This window comes from Chionomys nivalis, chromosome 12 (genome assembly GCF_950005125.1).
Source record: "Chionomys nivalis chromosome 12, mChiNiv1.1, whole genome shotgun sequence".
Lineage (NCBI taxonomy): Eukaryota > Metazoa > Chordata > Mammalia > Rodentia > Cricetidae > Chionomys > Chionomys nivalis.
Window position 1 is genome coordinate 42,733,432 of NC_080097.1, and position 21,922 is coordinate 42,755,353.

Here is a 21,922-nt window from a genome sequence, read left to right on the forward strand (position 1 = left end):
CTGTACATCTGACAGAGCTTCTTCCTCGCCCTTCGGCAGATTTGGGTGCCACTCTTGGCTATCCTGGGCCTGTGAGTCACTCCTACAATCCTAGGCAGGCTCCACCAAGAGTCCGAGTCCTTCTCGACGCCCATGCCTGCCCCATAACAACCACAGAACTAGAGCCAAGCAGTACCCAACCCATTTGTCTTAGAGGGGACTGTCGGAGGGGCCTCCACTCAGAGCAGCTATTGGTCATCCACAAGGAGACACCCACAGGCTCTGGCTGGAGCCTCCGCCATCCCAACAGAGTGAGTTCTCACTCAGGTCCAAGCAGGGTCAGAAGTTCAGCTGACCCAGGGGCTCTTAGTTCAACTCTCGCCTAAATAACAGTTCCTGTGGGCCCAGCCTCAAGTATCCACCTTCCACTATGCCCCTACTCACCTCTGTGAAACACATGCTTAACTCTTTGGAGTTGTTGGCCTTCAGCCCTTGCTCCTGGGGAAAGAAGGCACGACAGGTTAGCAGGCTGTTTGGGTCCCATGAAGCATGAAGCACCCGGCTTCCTCTGAAATGCTCCGCATTTTTTTTATCCTGGCTCCTGCGGGCTTCTGAAGAAAACTTTGATCCCCAGCTTGCAGCATTCTGTGGTCAGTGGCCATCTACCTCTCCCAGTGCTCCTCCCAACTCCCCAGAGACAGAGAACAGGCCTTTTCCTTGCACTGAGCAGTGTTTGGCTCCAAAGGCAATTCAGCTAATGTTTTACTAAGTGAACGCAGGCACAAACGAGGAAATGCCACAGAGAAAAATGACTGTTGGGTGCCAGTGCATCGTCTGCCACAGCTCTGGAGAGCTGCGGAGCAAAAAAGGATGACGAGCCCTCATCTGAGTTCAGGAGAGGAGAGAGCTGTGATTGATTGGTGCTGCCTATCACGAATATTAGGTAGGGTTCTAGCAACTGTGCTTGGCCATTTAGACCTCAACAGATGTGTGCACCTGGGCCCTCTGCAGACGAGGTAAGGGATGAGAAAGCAAAGCCGGTCTGGTAATGCTCCAAAATTCTCTACCTTGACTTAACTACTTGGCAGCAGGACCAAAGGATATGTGAATCAACAGTTCTCTGTTGCCAACACTATGATAAAGTCCCATGGGAACAAACTGGGGACATGGCATGTCTATCCTGGCTTCAAATAGCTTGGTTCTCACGGCCATTGTGGGGACACTCTGGCCACTAGAGGCACCTAGGAAGTCCTAGAAATTATGAGGAAGTCACTGTTCTTGGCCAGAATTATCAATAATCCCTTGGACTCCATAGGCAACCAATCATCCTGGGCATCTGGTCAACTGAGTGATGCCCCAGCTGTCACAGTGAGATCCAGGCCAAGAAAGCGTGGTCATAATCCAGACTGGAGAAACAAAAGAAACCAGACCCAGGAGGAACCTGCTCAAGACCACAGTACCAGTGTCCCCGCGTGACAGAAACTGGCCCAACCTTCAGAGGGCCATGGGCTCTAGGGCCTTGTATCCCCAAAGATGGGCTGCTCTTCCTCAAGGCACAGTCCCAGTCCAGTCGAGCTCTGGGTGGCCACAGGGAGAACACGTCATCTCATCTCGGAGGATGTACTGTCTTCCAGTCTCCCATCTGGCACCCACCCCCCACACACTCTAATCCTCACCATGCCACATCTGTCCTTCCTGTGGACTGCCAAGAATCTACCTGTACCCAGCGTCACTTTCCATCATTCTGATCATGGGGTGTGGCAAGCCTGGCCTGCTCTCAGTGGCCCCATGGCTTAGTCCTATGTCCTCCTCACCCTATTTCAAGGCTTACTAGATATGAAATCCCGGTAAATCGGAGTCAGACAGCCCCACAGCATTCAAGGACCTTGTCTCATGCCAATCAAAGGTGCCCGTCTTTGTTTTATTAATGTATTTCAGAGTTACACATAAAATTGTTTGAAAATGGTCTATTGCCTTAAAACTAAGATCTGAGAGAACAACTCAATTAAACAGTTACCTAAGGTGGGGCGGCCACAGCACCCGATGACTGCTCAGGCAGCCCATGCAGGCTCCATGCATCAGGACACTGATGGCCACACAGCATTCTATGCCAAGATCAAGCCACAAAGAAAAGCCAAAAATGTTCCTGAGCCTCAAGCCAGAACCTCATTCTCCAGCTCAACTGGAAGTATAGAAATAGGATCTGAACACACAAGCTCTATGGGGCCCCTGACCTAGGCCTACATTCCTCCCCAGAGTGATCAGGACCCAGCAATGTTTCCCAATCAGGAGGAAGAAGCCTTCAAAACCTACGGACAACAGACTCCAGGGCTATGAGAGCCTACCCACGTGCAGTGAGGATTGCCTGTCAGATCTGCCCACATGGCCCATGAGCTACAAGATCTAGAACTCTCTACCTGTTTAATCCCTTCGGTTGTCTACATGTCACAGACTAAATTCTTGTCCCAAAGTGGTCTGGAACAGAGTAAGAAGTGGGGACCCGAGACGACAGAGTCCTGGGCTCAAGACTTGGTTCTGCTGATTACCCAAGACAAACTTACTGAGCCTCTTTCTTCAGGTATAAAATAGCCTAGACAGATGTGTATGCACCCCTAAGTGGTGTTTGGGTGAGACACTGTACCCCTCAGATCTCAAAATTACCTGTTCATCACACAAAGCAGCACCAAGTAATTGTTTATCAGGCAGAACCCAGAAGTCAAGCACCCAAGTGACAGATGACAGGGAAGGAGCCTTAAGGTGAGAAGGCACAACCCAACTCAACCTGTGGTCTGAGGCCGGTAAGGAAAGCATAACTCGGGCAGCATCCTGCTCTCTCCAAAGACTCCCCGACCTCTCTGCACAAGGACAACTCTAGAAGCAAAAGGCTGGAGGGAAAAAAAAAAAAAAACCTCTGCTCTCCTGATTTCCAGGAAACACAGCAGCTAGCAAATGGCTTCAGTGACCTCCAACAGCCAACCCGAGGCCCCTCCAACCAGTTCTAGTCACACAAAACAGCAGGGGGGGTTCCGGTTTTTCTAAAGGCAGCACGTAGGTGGCGAGGAACAGAGAGCTGGAAATTCTAATACCTAAGGCCAGAACATTGACTCAGATCCACTGCCCCCCTCCCTCCCTCCCAAGCTGGGGCTGTGCCCTTAAGTTTCTCAGCCCCAGGGAGATGAGATGATTCACCAGGTAAGGGTGCTTGTCATCAAGTCTAGTAAACCTGAGTTTGGTCCCCAAAACCCCATGGTAGAAAGTTGGCTCTCACAAGCGACCCTCTGACATCTACATTTGTGACATGGCACATATACACACACATAAAAATGAATGAAAGCATATATATATATATATATATATATATATATATATATATATATGTCAGCCCTGCCTCAGAGGGCTCATATAGACTCAGAAAAATAAACCTATACACAAGGGTCTCTCTACAGCCTTAATCCCAGGAAGGGTCCCATCTTCCTTAGTCCTAGGAGAGGGGTATAGGGTGGGAAGAAGCAAAGCCTCAGGCCAACCCCCAGCTGAGCCAGGACAGACAGACCAGCTTGGCATGTGAAAGGGGGTTCCCTACAAAATAGTAAGATTCAGAGACACTCCCCTTGCATTTCTGAGCAGGAATCCAGCAGAGAATGGTGAGCAGGTCTCTCCTAAATACCTGATTTTCTTTCTTGCCTTCTGGAAGGGCTGTCCCTAGCATCCTGCTCAATGACTTAGTCAGTGGGTGCCAGGCTGACAATCCCTGCGGCCAGCTCTGCAGGAACTACCTGCTAAGGAGCCTCCTGCCCACCAGAGCTTCACAATCCCTGCCCTTGAGTGGCATCCCTGGGTCTACACGGTGTTTTCACATCGCCTCCCATACAGATCACTCATCGTCTCCCCTAGAATCAAATCAGGATTAAGATGGGCGCCCAGACTGGAGCCTGTGAAAGCAGATTGGGGGTGGGGTGGGGGAATGGTGGGGGGAGCAGGAAGAGAGGAGTGGCAGGAACTGGGGTTGGTTTATAAAACAAACACATAAATGAATAAATAAATAAATAAAATTTTTAAAAAAAAAGAACATTGTCACATCATTATGAATTTAACAAGATGAGAATTCCCAGCATTCTCACTGATAATCAGCAGACAGCAGCTGAATGGTATCTATCACATTTCTCTTGTACCCCCAGTCTGTCTACTGCAATATTGTTAGGTAGCAAGTGTTTTCACGGTTGCAAAGAAAATGCCTACATGAACGAAGAGGTGAAAAAAAATGTTCTTTCCCAACTCCCTGGCCCTTGGACTCCTGATCTTAAGAAACCTTCGGCGTTCCTTCAATGGTTCCATTTCAGTGAACTCCCGTATCTTTGACCCTGATGCATTCTGAGCTCTCGAGCTATGCCGAATTCCTGTTCCCAAGCTTCAGAGGCACAGCCCTCACCTGGATAGATGTGCAGGTGGTGATGACACTGGTCCCCAGGCTGGTGCTGTCACTGAGATCATCGGGCAATGAAGGAATCTTCTCCACCCGAGGAGCCTGGGTAGCTGGAAATGAGGGGCCTTTGGGAGACATGTTCACATCTGTGCCGTTGCCAAAGGCCTGAATGGCATTCCCTGGAGAGAGGGCAGATAGAAATAGCAAGATCAGAGCCCGCTGCCATCATTCCTGAAGAACTTCCTTCCTAACTACTGCTCTCCCAGAGGAGCCTACAAGCTGGAGACAAATGGTTGGATACTGGAGTTTGACTTTGCTAAGGCTCCTTTCAGACATAAAGTGCTCTCCCAATTGGTGAGGGAAGTAGCAGAGAAAAGCTAGAAAAGACAGAAAAATCAAAATGGAAAGAAATTAGCCAAATGAGAATTGCTACAAGGAAATGGAAAGTGGAGCCATGAAGTTTAGAGCCAGTTGGCCAGGCCAAGATGGCAGGAGCATCTTCTTGGTGGCAAGCACTGGAGACCTCTCTTGCAGAAGGCCCCATCCCTGGCTTCCTGGGCACAGGTTCTTCCAGCTTCTTTGCCAATTCAGGTACTACCTGATCCCCACCCCAGCCTCAGCCATTCTCCTTCTCCACATCACTGACTTTTCCTGGATGGCCTTCCTATCCCATACCACCAACTAGCACTAATCCACAGGGGCAATCTAATTGGACTTCTTGAACAAAATTATTCCTAAAACTCAACAAATATCGATGGAAATATCTACCTCCAAAGTAATGATGTCTCATTGTGGACTGTACATACCTTCCTACCATGAACAATGCTTTCTCCCCTTTATTGCCAGTCCAGAAGATGTCTTCTATACCTAAGTCCTCCAAGGCAGACCCTTGGGAGCCTACGGTGCCTTCTAACCCATCCACTGGATGCCATTTCAGACTACCTCCTAGCCATCTCATGGGTCCACCTCTAGTTCCTGTCCCCTCATCATCACAGTCTTCTCCCACAAGCACCTACTACAGTATGAGACTCTCAGTATTAGGCCACCCATAAAAGCCATATCCTCCATAACCCCAATGACACCTACTCACATTCAGGTTGAACCGGATGCCAACACCAACTGCTGGCCAGTATCCTTTAACCACTCTGTTCTACCTCCCAACCACCATGACTTTCAGGCAAGAAAGTCCCAATGCCTTCAGATCTGCAGGAGGAGTACGCTATCTTCCAGTCCAGATACAGGCCACTCTGGTCACCTTCAATGCTGTGCGACAAGGTTCTCTGCCCTGCAATCTCCTCGTCAGTCTATGTCCTTCTAAGGAGCCGTGGGAACCTGTCAGAGTAGACCACCAGATGTCCCTACCTTGCAACTGGCTAATACTCAGCTGTCCTCAAGAGATACAGCCTCTGAGAAACCTTGAGTCCTCCCTTGTCCAGGAGGACTTGGGTATCTGAACTCTGACACCAGAGAAAACTGTAGCCTACAGCTTCCATCTGTGCTGGGATCACGGATGACTCCAATTTACCTCCACTTAGTTGCGCGAGCTTTAATGACAGGCACTGGAATCTGAATCCCCAATGCCAGGCAAGGGAAGGCAAAAAAATAGATGAACAGAAGGAAAAACGGAGAGAAAGAAGGGGGGGAGAGATTTGCCAGTGTCATAATTGACAAGTGCTGTCAGGCTGCAAAGACCAAAGCCGGGCCAAATTTAACTGTGACCAATTCTCTCTGCAGCCTTTGGACCAGTAGTTAAATGATTCTTTTCTTAAGTCACCAATTCCAAGAGGAAAGACCCACTACAAGGAAAGGGTGCCTGTGGTCCTCATGGGAGCACTCAGTCTCCGAAGGAAAATGGTTGATGCTGTCAGAACCGCCAATGAAAATCATTCTGTCTTGGCATCCCATGAGCTTAGAGACTCTGATGGTAGGTTCAGGCAGCCCATTGACAGTTCTGGTATGAAATCCCCAAGAGCTCAAAACTTCAGGTCTCTAGGAACCCCTATATGGTACAGAAGCACCATGGGTATCATTGGCCATCCCAAGAAGATGAGAGGAAAATGACCAGAGCAGCTCTAGGTTCCTTCCCAAGCAGCAAGAGTGTATCCCAGCTAGAGGACAGAAGAGGAAGGGGAAGTTTCCCCAGACTTACGGAGGCATGGGTTTTCTGTGAAGTCCCGGAGGAACTTCTCACATTCTTCCTCCTGGTTCCCACTACCACGACAATTGCACCAGGGGGACACCACAATACCAGTGGGGTTGGAGTCCACATAGTTGGGTGTCATATCAAACCCTGGGAGGGAGAAAGGGAAGGAAAAGAAGATGCGTAGGCACAATAGGACAAAGGTTCATGTTTGCCCTCCTCCCCTACACCAAACAAAACTCAGGTACCTCAACTTAACAATCCTAACTCTGAGCACAATGACCCCTAGTGACCATGGAGTCAGCAGAACCAGAAAAGCCAAAGGCCTAGAGAAGACCAGTCTCTATGCCATCAGGAAGGCAGAAAAGACCCCAGCAGCTCAGGCCCAGCCTTCAGGTCCTTGCTTTCTCCCTCACAAATGTGCAGAGTGATTCTTCTAGAATCCAAAAGATGAAGGCACCCATCCTGGGTTGGATCTCAGTGCTAGGATTTACCAACTAAGTGAGCCTGGTCAAGGAACTCGGTTTCTCCTAAGCATCAGTTTCCTTGTCTGTGAAATATGGAGAGATGGCTCAGCGGTTAAGAGCACTGGCTATTCTTCCAGGGTTCCTGAATTCAATTCCCAGCAATCACATGGTGGCTCACAACCATCTATAATGAGATCTGGTGCCCTCTTCTGCCCTGCTGGTATACATGCAGACAGAACACTGTATGCATAATAAATGAATAGATCTTTAAAAAAAGGAAGAAAAAAATATCAGCTACTTAGTGAAAGTTTCAGTATAAGAGTCCCCATTGACTGATTAGCAGGGCCAAGAAAGCTGTAGCTTAATTTCCAAAGCCTTGTAACAAAGAAACGGTCCCCTCCTAGTAAGGAGTAGCCTCCTTCTGCTTTCCCCTGGACGCTACTCTGAATCTGCCACAGGCAAGGTTGTGCCTTGAGTCTCTTTCACCGACCTTGGGCTGGGCTGCAACACTCCCCACCCCAACGAGGTTGTGAGGGGGTGCGCTGAAAGCACAGAAAACACAAGGAGAGCTTACCAATCATGCCAGCATAGGAGCCCAGACACGCCTGGTAGTTGTCCGCAGGGCAGCTGGTGAGTGTCCGGTAGGAGGCTCGACAGTTGGCGTGGAAGTCTGCCAGGCGGGACCTGGTGTCAGGAAAAGACCCAAGGAGGAAACAGTTTAGTCTGGCAGTCTGCTCCAGCCTCCTCCGCACTGCCTGGGGCATAGAAGCTCCACACTGCAGATCCTAGAACCTGAGGAAGCCAGGAGAGGAGGGAATAGAAAGTGAAGGGAGACGGGCAGAGGCAGGCACAGTGCAATTTAAGAAAAGCCCCAGCCACGCATCTGTAACACCAGCACTTAGAGAGCTAAAAGCAGGGAGATTATCACAAGTTTGAGACCAGCCTGAGCTACATAGTGAGTTCCAGTGTCAGCCTGGAATGTAGTGTGAGATTTGTTTCAAAAAAAAAAAAAAAAGAGCAAAACTAAAGTTCAGAGACACTGGCAATGCTCTCTAACTGGTTCCTGCTGTCAGAAAACAGAGAAGAGGGAAGGGGTGTGTTGACAGACAGCATCTAGGACCAGGGCAGGGAACCAGGTTCCACTTCCTGCCAACCAGAGCCTTGGAGAATGCTGCCCAAATCCTGGAACACATTGCTCTTCCCAACCCAAAGAGGCTCCAATGATTGCGGCCCTAACCTGAAACTTAAAGAAACCAGAACTCAGGGACAAGGAGGAAGAGGCTCCTTAAGGTGAGACCTCTCCTCGTTCTGGCCTGGACTCTTCTGCATCGTGTCAGAACAGAGGCCAACAGGCTTCCCCTCTCCTGCCTCCCAGGATCACCAGGCAGAGCCCACCTTGTAAAATTTTCTCTTCCTGACCAGCACGCCATCGTCCGCTGCTGTCAGTTCCTGTGACACTGTGCACAGGACCCCTCTGCACACTGCTGTGCTACACTCAGACAGGAGCAGGACCCGGCCTGTTCTCTACCCCCGCCTCAGGACTGGATGTGAAGCAAAGTCTAACACCCATGGTTAGCCCCCTTCCTTCTCCCTCTTACCCTGGTGCTCTGGCCGCAGAGGCTTCTATCAGCCTGAACTGGAGGGGATTCCTCCCTCCCTATCACGCCTATGGCAAGCATCACCTCCTACAGGGAGAGTCCTGGCCGTGTGACCTCATTTATCAGCTCATCCGAGTCTCTGACAGTGCAGAGAAAGCATGGTCCCACTGACACTCCAGCCTTGTGGCTTTTAGAACTGTAAGCAAGGGTCTATTTCTGTCTTCAGTTACCTAGTCCCTGGTACTTTGATACATCCCTGGCAAACACTAGGCTTTTCAAAGGTTCCATTTTGATCAAATCCTCCCCCACCCCAAGAAGGAAGCAAGGGCAATAGGAAAAGATAAAGGCAGAAATGGAGATCCTGCAGAATCCTGCATTTTAGAGCAATCACTATGTACCATCTTCTGTATGACGTTGTTCTGTATGACCACCACCCCCCAATGAAATTCATGCGTCCACGTGGGCATGTATAGAATCTGTCTCCCACTTCTGGCATCCCCAAAGCCACCCCCAACCCTTCTCCACAGAGAGCTTTTCCTATGACCACATAGTTCTGCTCTCTTTCTATCTGCAACTACACAGAAAATCTGAACCAGCCAACTCAACAGCACAGAGACTCACTGGCATTGCCTTCTTTAGTCTCTCCAATGAGAACGCCCATGCTAACATGGCAATTTTATTTCTTTCTTCATTCATATCCTCCAAGGTCCTTTTAAACGTGGGATGGTAGCTATATCCCTCATCCCCTGGCATGTGACTGACAGAGTCAAGATGGGAATGGTAAGCACATCAATACGACATCAGAAGGGAACCCCGATGGCATGGTCAAGGCAGCATGCTCCCCAACCCCCTAGATTAGGGCACAGGACTTGGGTGGAATGTCACTATCTGCTTATTTCCTTACAAATAACATGATCTTCCCAAAACTGAACTGGAGGCTCCAGCTAGACCTGTAGCTGTTGGAGCCTCCTGGACTACTCAAGTCACCACCAGCATCCAGAGCAGCCTTCTCCTCTGTAACAAGTTTGGCTCCAAAATCAAATGGCACTGGGAACTTGGCGTATCTTTCAGCTGGCCTGGAAGACCAAGGAGCCTCTCAAAGTGTCACCAGCTCAGAGGCTGGAGAAGGAATGGCAACATAAATGGGAGAAGAGGAGAACTGTCCTTTGAGGGATCTAGGACATTTCCCTAGCAGACCACAGATCAGCCAGGCTCTGCAGGAAATGCGCGGGTGAGGATGCAAGCCAGGGAACAGACGGTAAAAGAGGACAAACGTTTTCAAGAGTTGTGGCTAGAGGGGCTCCTGAGCTGGTAAGGAGGAAGGCAGTCCAGCTGCTTTGAGAGCCATCTGTCACATGGCTGTGATCAGTCAGTCCCTTGCCCTATTATGTGACCTGGAGCTCACTGGCGTGTCTCTGGTACTCAATGTCCCCGCTTAACAAACAGAAAGCTTTGTCTGCCCAGAGCTTCAATAAAGTGGTGAGAGGTACCAGACAGAGCAGCCAGCCACCAACGTAGACAGGGATCATCATCTTTGTTGCCTTCTCTATGCAGATGTCTGGTTCCCAGCACTACGCCTGGGTCTGGCAAGTACAAACAAGAAAGAGCTTTTCACGACCCGCAGAGAAAACACACCACTTTATCCTGCATCAAGATGGGAAGGGAGGGCTCCAGAGACAGCTTGCTGGGTCCTAAGAGACCCTGCCCCCCTGAGCCCACTCTCCCTTTCCATGCCATGAAGAATGTAGCAGGGAGGATAGGCCCTGGAAGCTGGGAAATGTGCACAGAGCCCCCAAAGCCAGGCCCAGGGTGATGCGCAGGAAAAACAGCACCTCAGTCCTATGTGGCTCCAGCCTCCTGCTCTTAAAGAAGCCTGGGGGTTAGAGCCAGGACCCCAGACAAGAAACTGTACAGAGGAAAGAGAAGGGGAGGATGTGGGTTTGGACCAGCAGTTGGTGAGGGAAAGGAAGAGAAGGGAAGCAGCTAGGCCTTCTGCTGTCAGCGTCACCACTCTCAGCATTATGACATTCTGGCAAGCGAAGGGGACAAATGGGGCCATTTAGGAGGTTGCCAAATCCAAGTCTCCAGGAGGTCTTTGATTGCTCAAGTTTTTCTCTGCCTCTCAATCTGTGATAAACCCATAGCAGCGGGCTCCCTCCGCCCGCTAAAGGGACCAAGTGGAGTCAATTTCCTTCCATTCCTGTACAAACTCCAGCAACTCCAACACAATGAGAACCAACCACATGAACACTCCAGCCTAACCCATAATATGTGGGGTGCCAGCTGGTGATCTCCATCTCCTCCAGGCAAAATGTCACTCATCCCCTCCACCCTGAGATGTCATTGGTCTCTAGGATTCTGTACTGCTGCCAAGAGTTGATCTTTGGCTGGATAAGTCTTCCACATCACAGATTTCTGCCTTTAAGTCACTCCCATACACACACAGAAAAGAGATGGGGTAAAGAAATCGTGAGCAGGAAAGACAGACAGATAAACAGAGAGAAAGAAGCAGAGAGCCAGCAAGAGCACTGAAATGGGCACAAACCAATTCCTCTTCACTGAGTTCAGGGGAGCAGGTGGATTACCCCCAAAATCACAAGTCCTCTTTGAGCAGGCTTCATTAACAGCTCTGGCCTATTCAATCACAGGGAAGCAGCGGGAGAGAGGCACTTGACCCTAATTTGATGAAAAGGTGGCCAAATTAGATGCTGGATGCCCATTTCATTTGAATTTCAGATGAATGTGGGTTTTTTTAATTATTACTATTATTATAATAAATCTCAGACATACTTGTGCTAAAAAAGTTTTCTGATCTGGAATTCAAATTTTACTGGGAATCCTCTTATTTTTATCTGTTAGCACAGGTGCCCCAGCAAAAGGAGAAAGAGCAGAGCTGGGGATGCCCAAAACAAACCAAACAGGAGCACTCACCCAGACTGGGGGGTGGGGCACTTCTCAAAGAAATTCTCCAAGTGTGGTAACCAGGCACAGACTACCTGCACTGTCATTGGCCAGAAATTGTTGGACATGCAAATTCTCTAGGCTCCGCCCCAAACACACCCTTCCTGAAATTGCACAACGGAGCTAGTAATCTCTCCACTAGGCCTCCAGAGGGTGGGGTGGCAGGATCCAGTCTGAAGTGAGGCCATCTGAACAGGCTGCAGAGTTGAGCTTAGGAGTGCTTTTCAGGTCCTGCTTTCTGGTCTCAGCTTTCAATGCTCCTACTTTACACCCCAGAGGAAGAATTAAAATCCTAGGAGACTTGTGGCTACATGCAGAATATGCACGCTTCTGTACACACAAGTACATACGTGTGCGCACATGAATACATGTGCACACACACATAAATATGTACACACATATATGTACACACACACACACACTCCTGCACCCAAAGAGACACATAGTACACAGTTATATGAACACGCTCTTCTAACTACTTTGTATGTGGTGTTATCCAAAAGAAAGAACACAGATTTGTGTTTTATAAGTGACATTCTGTCTTGGTCCAGGCTGTAACACCTTGTCAAATCTGTTAAGGAGTGCGCATTTTGAATCTGAAGTATCTCCGTAGACCCATGCTTTGGGTGTATGTATGTATGTTCCATAGCAATTGGTGCCTGGAAGGGAACTGTGGAGCCTTAGGAGGTAGAAACTAGCAGACATCTAGAGGTGGGGCTTTGAAGGTTTTAGCCTGGTCCCTAATTCTGGCCACTCTGCTTCATTAATGATGTGAGAATCCTCTACCGCATGCTGCCACCACCATGAAGTCTGCCATGTCCTCCCTGCCATGACAGACAGACTGAGACTCAAGATAGACTGTATGGACACCACCTCTGGGATCAAGTGAACACCTGGCCTAGACTGGATCAACTGTGAAACCTCTTTCTCTTGGCCATTATGGTCCAAAGAGGGATCCCTGACTAAGGTTTTCCTGATACAAGAAAGAACATTATTTGCTTTCTGGTTTCCAGACTACAGTACAAACATACCAGCTCCACAGTCGTGGCCTTGGGGTCACATTCAAAACACTTCCATAACAATTCGAATGAAGAAAGGAAGAAAGGAGAGAGGGGATAGAAAGGGGAGAAGAAAGAGAAGAGGGGGAGGGAGGAAGGGAAAGAGACTTTCTTCCTTGCTTCCTAGAATACACCTCTATCACTCCTATATTTTATTTTGTGAGCCAATCAATTTCTTTTATTTTTAACCTAGCTGTGTCTCTGTTAGTTAATTTACTTTTTAATTATTGACTACTACTTAGCTTCACTCTCTGCTATTAAACGGCTTTCTCTGGCCAAGCTTGAAACCACCAGGAAAAAGCACGCCATGAAAAGGTTAAGCAGAAGCCTAGGGAGACTGGAGACGGCTCAGTGGATGAAACGCTTGCCTCACGAGCAGTGGACCTGCTTCCAATCCAGCACTCACATAAAATACTAGCATGGTGGCATGTGCTTATGATTCTAAGGCTGGAGTACAGAGACAGGAGGATTCCTGAGGTTCACCGGCCAGCCAAGCCCAGCAGTGATGAGAGAGACCCTGTCTCCGATGAAGGGACATTGTGGCTGGATGACCCCTCATCTCATCCTCTAGCTTCCACATTTACACAAGTGCACACACCGCAGCCACACCCCAAACAGAGACACACCAATACATAATATCAAGTAATTAATTTTATAAAAAAAGAAAAAAAAACCTGCCCTTGGAGCTCACTCCTGACAAACTGTCACGCACACCCCAACCCGCCCTGGACCCAGACTGGAAACACCTCAGTCCCAACCATCTGTAATCTTTCCCCTAGCTCAGGAGCACGCTTCAGCCAAAGTAAAGCCTATCTAAGGCAGCTTCATCCCTCCTGCTCCCGCAAAACTACCATATGAAACACAAGCCAGCAGGAACCCGGACAAGCCGCTCCCCTCCCCTGCAACTGTACAACTGCCATCTTTATCAACTGTGTACAGCTACCATCCCCTGTTTACAGTCCTCTGAGACCGAACCAAAGCAAACTGGCCTGGCCTGGCACAGATATGGACAGAAAGCACTCCCCCAACTGACCAGCTATGAGCAACCCAGGAAAGCACATGCACACGCGCACGTGTGTGTGCACACACACACACATACTCCCAGACCCTTATCTGCCTCTTCTTACCTAGTCTTCTCTGAGTTGCCCAATCCTCTGCTTACCTCCAGGCTCCAGCTTTGTGGGCATTAAACACTTAGCAAGACACATTGAACAATAACCTAACTCCAGATGAGCAGGTCTCATCAGGAAAACAAATATAAGCAATACAAAAAAAGAATAAGGAGAAGGGGCTGAAGAGATGGCTCAGTGGTTAAGAGCACTGACTGCTCTTCCAGAGGTCGAGAGTTCAATTCCCAGCAACCACATGATGGCTCACAACCATCTGTAATGAGAACTGGTGCCCTTTTCTGGTGTGTGGGTATACATGGAAGCAGAATGTTGTATACATAATAAATAAATAAATCTTTTTTAAAAAAAAGAATAAGGAGAAGGAGGAGGAAAGAAAGAAAGGTAAAGAAAAACACCAGTTCCATAGCCATGGTCCCCAAGAAGAAATTCAAGAAACAGAATTCCACAGAACAATTATAAGTCTGTTCAAAGAGGTCAGAGAGTTTAAAGACAGCCCCAGCGCTAGAATGACCTCTGGACAGTAATAAACTGACTGTAGCCCAAGTAAACACAAACACACATCTGAATGAAAGAAGGATGCTCATTCAGGCTATGAAAATAGAATTCAGCGAAGAAGTAGAAATACCAAAGAAGAAAATTAACCTGAAATAAATCTGGAAATGAAACTCTCCACTAGTCCAATAAAAAGTTCAGCGGATAGTTTCACCAGCCAAATGGATCGTGCGGAAGACAGAATATTTGGGCTTAAAGACAAATTAGAGGAACTGGACCATTCAACCAAAGAAAATGGAAAAATGAAACTTTAATGCACGAGCAGATGATGCAGGGTCTGTGAGACACCAAAACAGGCCAAATCTGTTAACTACAGGCAGAGAAGAAGAAGACTCCCATGTCAAAGTCAGAGAAAATATCTTCAGTAAAGGCATAAAATAAAAATTTCTAAATCTTGGGGAAAATATGTTCATACAGGTATAAGAGGCCCAGAGAACACCAAATAGGCAGGCCCAGAAGAGAATAGTTATTCACAACAGCATGATTAAAATAAAAAAAAAAAAAACCACACCCCACAGAATAAAGAAAGGACATTGAAAGCTCCGAGGAAGAAATGCTAAGTCACATACATACAAAGGCAGGCCCATCTAAATAACACTTGATTACTCAGAGAAACCTTTAAAGCCCGAAAATCTAGGAAGGATAGATTTCAGGCTCTGAAAGATCATAACTGCCAACAGAGAATATTAAACTCAGGAAAGCTATCTTTTATAAGTAAAGGGGAAATAAAAACTTTCCATGATAAAAACAAACTAAAGGAATTTATGACCATTAAGTCAACTCTTCAGAGGATGCTGGGGAGAACACTCGAGACCAAAGAGGAAGATAAATACATCCAAGAGCCTATAGAGGAAAATAGACAATACCAGAGCAATTCATCATCGAAACTAAGAAAATATCACAAACCCATCAAAACTACAGAAATTAATATACACCTTTCAGTAATAAGTCTGAATGCTAATGGTCTCAACTCCCCAATTAAAAAAAAAAATACAGACTATCAAACTGAATTTAAAAACAAGATCCATCTTTGCTTCCAAGAAGCATACCTTACCATCAAGGGAAACATCACCTTGGAATAAAGTTATTGATGGGAAAGACTGCTACAAGTACTGGACTAGGAAACAGGCAAGCAGAGCTGTTCTAATACCTTAGAAAATCGACTGGTGGCGCACGCCTTTAATCCCAGCACTCGGGAGGCAGAGGCAGGCGGATCTCTGGGAGTTCAAGGCCAGCCTGGTCTACAAGAGCTAGTTCCGGGACGGGCACCAAAGCTACAGAGAAACCCTGTCTCGAAAAAACAAAAAACAAAAAAAAAAAAAAAAAAAAAAAAAAAAAAAAAAACAGAAAATCGACTCCAAACCGAAACTGGTCAAAGGAAATAAAGAAAGACACTTCATGCTCACAAGGCAATGCTCATTAAGAGGACATCAACTCTAAGCATATGTGCACCAAACACCAGAGCACCCAATTTGAGAAAACAAGTTCTACTAGATATAAAACAACAAATTAACCCCAAAAGAGTAATTGTAAAAACTTCGATACCCCAATCTCATTTACAGACAGGTCATCTAAACAAAATTTAGATAGAAAAACATTGGAATTAAATGACACCAATAATCAGAAGGACCTATTTATTGGACATCTATAAGACATTCCACTGAAACAGTAAGTAATACACATTCTTCTCAGTAGCACGTAGAAGAGTCTCCAAAACAGACAATTCAGGACACAAAGCAAGCCTTAACAAATATAAGAAAATAAACTCCTGGAAACTTGGAAACTCCATGATTAGCTGTGGATCTCTGTATCAGCTTCCATCTGTTTCTGGAAGAGGGTTCCTAGCTTCTGTGGGGTTGTGGACTGTAGGCTGGTTATCCTTTGCTTTATGTCCGATCTCCACTTAGGAGTGAGCACATACTACATTTGTCCTTCTGAGTCTGGATTAACTCACTCAGGATGGCTTTTTCTAGTTCCATCCATTCACCTGCAAATTTAAAAATGTCATTGTTTTTTACCACTGAGTAGTACTCCATTGTGTAAATGTACCACATTTTCTTTATCCATTCTTCGGTTGAGGGGCACCTAGGTTGCTTTCAGGTTCTGGCTAATATGAATAATGCTGTTATGAACATAGTTGAGCACATGTCCTTGTGGAGTAAGTACGCCTCCTTTGGGTATATGTCCAAAAGTGATATTGCTGTGTCTTGAGGTAGACTGATTCTTAATTTTCAAAAAAAAAAAAAAATCATACTGATTTTCAAAGTGGTTGTACAAGTTTGCACCCCCATCAGCAATGGCTGAGTGTTCCTCTTACTCCACATCCTCTCCAGCATAAGTTGTCATCAGTGACAGAGGAGCAGTAATATGAACAAAGGGGTCAAGACCATGGTGGAGAAACCCACAGAATCAGCTGAGCCAAGCTAGTGGGAGCTCACTAACTCCAGACTGACCCCTGGGGAACCTGCATAGGACCAAACTAGGCCCCATAAATGCAGGCGACAATAGTGTGGCTTGGGCAGTATATGGAGGCCACTGAAAGTGGGACCAGGATCTAACCTTAATGCATGAACTGACCTTGTGGAGCCCATTCTCTATGGAGAGATACCTTACTCAGCCTGGGAGGAAGTGGGCAGGGGAGACCTTGGTCCTGCCTCAACAAGGTGATGGGATAGACTTAGATGACTTTCCAGGGGAGGCCTTACCCTCTCTGAAGAGCAGATGGGGGGTAGGGTCCAGGGAAGGTGGGGGGAGGAGAGATGAGAAGAGAGGAAAAACTGGAATTGGTATGGGAAAAAAGTTATTAATTAGTTTACAAAGACTAAAAAAGCAAGTATAAGAAAATGGAAATAACTTCCTCTATTCTGTCTGACCACAATGGAATAAGTCTAGATATCAAGAGCAAGAAAACTTCACCAAATCCATAAGCACATGGAGACCAAACTACTCTATTAAACAATAATTGGGTCACTGAAAAAAAAATCAAGAAGGAAATAAACATAAAATGGAATGAAAACAAAACCACATCATACCAAAGTCTATGGGAAGTAATAAAGGCCGTCCTAAAAGGAAAGTTTGTAGTGCTAAGTGTCTATATCAAAACTTCTAAATGATTTCAAACAAATAAATTTAATGATGCACTGTAAGGCCTTGGAAAAACAAGAGAAAACAAAATCCAAAGTTAGTAAACGGGTGAAAATAATCAAGATCTGAGCAAAAATTAATAAATAGAAATTACATAAACAGTATAAAGAATGAAACAAAGATCTGGCTCTTCGGAAAGATAAATGAGACTGACAAACTGTTAGCCAAATTAACTAAAGGAAAAAGAGAAACACCTAAATTAATAAATTGAGATGAAGAGAGAGACATAACACATACCAATGAAATTCGGAAAATCACAAGACATATCTTAAAAACGTACATTCCACTAAATTGGAAAATTAAAAAGAAATGAATTTCTCAATGCATATGACCTACTAAATTCATACCAAGATAAAATGAAGAATTTAAACGATAAATCACCAACAATAAAGAGAAAGCAGGAACAAACAGTCTCCAAACCAGGAAGGCCCCAGGATTTCTCCTTGGTTAACACAGATGCAAAAATTCTCTGTATTTTTGCAAATACAAAACTGATTCACTGGAGATTTTCACCAGACCTCTGAAAAAGAACTACAACTAATGCTATTTAAATTATTACAAAAAATAGAAAAGGGGGAAATTCTTCCAAACTCTTTTTTCTAAAGCCAGCATTACCCCAATACCAAAACCAGACAAAGACACAATAAACAAAAAAGTACACAACAAACTCCACGATAAACACGGAAGCAAAAATTCTCAATAAAACACTTGCAAACTGAATCCCAGATCACCTCCAAAAAGATCACCGATCATGATTAAGCTGACTTCACTCCAATAGTGCCGAGATAGTTCAGCATCCCTAAATCAATAAATATATATTCATACGAATACTGCAAACCTGTTAAAAAATACTATGAAGAGCCTTTGGGCCCCAGGGAAGAATCTTCTGCTGCTTGGCCAGACTGACATAGCATCAAGTCACCTTCTAAATGTGTAGCCACAGTCAAAGGCTACTCTTGCCCTTAGAGAAGCCTTTCTTCACAGTGAATGGAGATGGATGCAGAACCTACAGCTGCACAAGATGCTGATATTAAAGGTTGGTTGAGGAGTCAGCCCTAAACAAGATATTAATGCTCTTTTGGTTAGTCTTATCAATGTGGCACAGCCTGGAGGAGACTCAGTTGATGGATTGACAAGATCAGATTGGCCTGTGGCCATGTCTGTGAGTGATTATTGATTGACTTAGAAAAGCCCAACCCACTGTGGGTGGTACCATCCCTAGGCAGTTAGGCCCGAGTTTTATAAGCTGAGTGAGCCTGAGAGCAAGCAGTGTTCCTCCATGATTCCTATCTCAAGTGTCTGACCTGGATGACCTAGAGATGGATTGTGACCTGGAAATATAAGTTAAATAAACCCTTTCCTACCCATCCTCTTGAGGACCAGGGTACATTGTATCGGGGGCAGGGAGTGTTATGTAAAAGCCTTAAGTGACAACTAACAGATTCTGAGAGAAGGGATCATAGCAGATATTGGTAAACCCCTTGATGAGCCCACCAGGCTCTGATGGATAGTTCTAAGCCTGTATTCACACAGACAGCCCTGACTAAATTCTACTATACACAAAATAAAACAAAAGTCATGAATATGGAAGACAGATTTATAGAGAAGGGGGGCTTGCTAAGAAGGGAAGTAAATAAGAGAAAGTATGGGCTTGGGGGGATAACCAGGATGCAGTGTGTGTGTGTGTGTGTGTGTGTGTGTGTCTGTGTGTGTATGTGTGTGTGTGTGTATGTGTGTGTATGTATGTGTGTGTATGTGTGTGTATGTGTGTGTGTATGTATGTGTGTGTGTATGTGTGTGTATGTGTGTGTGTATGTATGTGTGTGTGTGTATAGTGTGGGAAGTCCTTCTGTACATGTGTTGCTTTTATTGGTTAACGAATACAACTACTTTGGCCTAAGGCAGGGAAGAAATTCCAAGCAGATAGAGGAGGAAAGTAGGCGGAATCAAGGAGACACCATGTAGCCACAGAAGGAGAAAGATGTGAGTCACCAGCCAGAACCTTACTGGTAAACCACGAGCCTCATGGTAAAATATAAAATAATAGAAATGGGTTAATTTAAGATGTAAGAGTTAGTTCATAAAAAGCCTAAGCTATTGGCCAAGCAGTGTTGTAATTAATATAGTTTCTGTGTGATTATTTCAGGTCTGGGAAGCTGGGAAATGAACAAGTAGCCTCCGCCTACACACACACACACACACATATAATATATATTAAATTATTAAATAACAAATTTTATTAAATAAAAGATGTTTATATGGGGCTACAGCTTAGTGGTAGAACACATATCTAGAATAAGCAAGGTCTTGAGTTCTATGCCCAGCATGGAAAACAAAATAATCACAGGCCAAGAATCAAATCCCCAGAGGTCTATACTCCATGCCAAAGAGGAGGATGCTAGAAGCACTTCAACAAGAAGTAGACACTGAGCTGACTTCTGCAAGAAGGCAGTGTGGACCAGGAACTCTCTGGCCAGTTTAATCAAGGAAGAGCTACTCAGAAAGCCCCCAGCACTATGGGAAGATACATCACTATCAAAAATGACAAGAATGTGGGTTATGCCTGTATCTAAAATTTTAAATATGTGATCACGTTAAGGGATTAAAAAGCAGCAGCCAGCATGGTTTATGCCCCCCGGTTACAAACAGGGAAAATGTTAAGCTGAGGATTGAGGAAACTCATAAGGAAATTTCAAAAGGCACTGTTCATTGTGTTCTCTTTTAATAAACTTGCTTGGAAGTTGTAATTATTTTTTGAAGTTTAATTGAACAAAGCCTTGGGAATCCTGACTTATTATAAACAATAATTTTTCTTGGCCTTCTCTTAGAGAAAATGATCTCAGTTCTGAGACTATCAGCAAATTCAGCCCATTATACCCTGAGATGTAGAGTCAGAGAGGCCAGCTCTTGACCCTCAAGCAGCCCCAGTTAATGGGAGGAGCCATGTTGGAGAGAGACTTGGTGCTGACCAAGGAAAGGCTTCCAGACATTTCCAGACATGAAGCTGCCCACGAACTTCCCTCTTCTCCTTGAGATCTTCCATCGAAGGACCTAGTCATGGCATCCAGTCTCTGACATGACCACCCACTGGATTTGAACCTTTGCTCAGCTGGGTCTGAATGACCTACTCAGGTCACTCAATGAGGCATTATTTTCCTCACCTGCAAAATGGAGGTAGCAATGGCACTTAGCTCATATGGGCCTTAGGAGGATTCAATGAACTATCTAATAAGGGTGTGGAAGTATCCAGACAAACCTGGGTAGAAGTTCTGTTCCTCCACGCCATTCACAATACTCCTGGCCAAAAGGTACCACACAGCACTTCACTAGCCTCTCTATGATGGTACCCTGACAACAGTGCTCCAAAATTAGCCGCAGCGGCACTGTTTTCTAGAATTCACTGCATAGCATTGCACCAGGCTAGGAGACTTAAGTTCATATCCAAACTCTGAAACCAGTAGGTTTTCCCTGCTGTGCTGTCCACAGCTTGCCCACTTGTCTCAGCCCCTGACTTCCATCCTACAGCATTCTGAAGCCACGGGGACATAGTTCTCTTCCAGATCCATGCCAGAAAATGACTGGGTGCCCCCTTTCTCCATCCTCATCCAGCCTGAAGGGCGTGCCATCTCTTCTCCAGGTGAGCCAAGAAAATGTCCTTGGGAAATACTGGCCTGGAAGAGGCTGTGGTTACAGTCACTGGACCCGAGCTGACCGGGAGCACTCAATCAGGCCTAGTCCACCAGCAGAAGACCTGTATGCCGACCCCGGCAAAGGACCCACACCGTCCCTTGGAATGAGTCAGCAGGACCTAGGAGGGGCAAAGGCCAACCCACGTCTACCTGGGTCTCCACATGGGGATGCCCAGGTACAGCCAGCATTCAGGCCACACCTTTCTCTTAGAGACTGACTTTAGATACAGTCCTTTGTGTCCTTCAAAAACATACCCTTGTTTTTCCACTTCTTCCCCATCCCTTCACCTGTGTTCCAAACCTATTATTACTGGGTAAGAGGAGAAAGGAATTAAATGTATGCATCATTTGATTTTAATTGAAGGACTGTTCTATTTCATTGAACTGCTAAGTAAGCCGAACAGGAGATTGTGTTTACATAAGCAAACCCCAAGTCACTATAGACTTGCTGTCACATTAAGTCAATACTTATGAAGGCTCTCTATTTAATTATTCAGTGAGGATTGACTTATTATTGTGTTAAGAGTGTGGTTAGCCTTGAGCTAGGTAGCCAGCCAGCTGAAAGATTTCTTTCAACTTTCTCTGAATGCTGATATGGTTCTTGCTCATGGGGTGAGGTTAGATTTTTTCCTCTTTCTCTCTGGGCCCCTGCCTCTCTCCAGCTTCAGAGCAATGCATTTCAAGTCCATCTCTCTTTAGTTGGGGGTAGCAGGTGATCCCGGGTGGTTGACCTTTCAAATGGTCTCCTTACGATGGGTAATTTGCCCTACAAACTGAATCC

General features: G+C 46.0%; 1 protein-coding gene across 2 annotated transcripts in view; it reads right to left on the minus strand.

Annotated features, from left to right (window-relative positions):
• Positions 1 to 21,922, minus strand: part of Gfra2 (GDNF family receptor alpha 2) — a 92,878-nt gene that overhangs the window by 1,849 nt on the left and 69,107 nt on the right. For both annotated transcript variants that reach the window (XM_057786065.1, XM_057786064.1), the window contains 4 exons: positions 7,584 to 7,693; positions 6,552 to 6,692; positions 4,409 to 4,581; positions 424 to 477 (listed from right to left, as the gene is read on the minus strand). In XM_057786065.1, the coding sequence (XP_057642048.1) occupies positions 424 to 477; positions 4,409 to 4,581; positions 6,552 to 6,692; positions 7,584 to 7,693 (478 nt within the window). The remainder of the gene's footprint in view (positions 1 to 423; positions 478 to 4,408; positions 4,582 to 6,551; positions 6,693 to 7,583; positions 7,694 to 21,922) is intronic.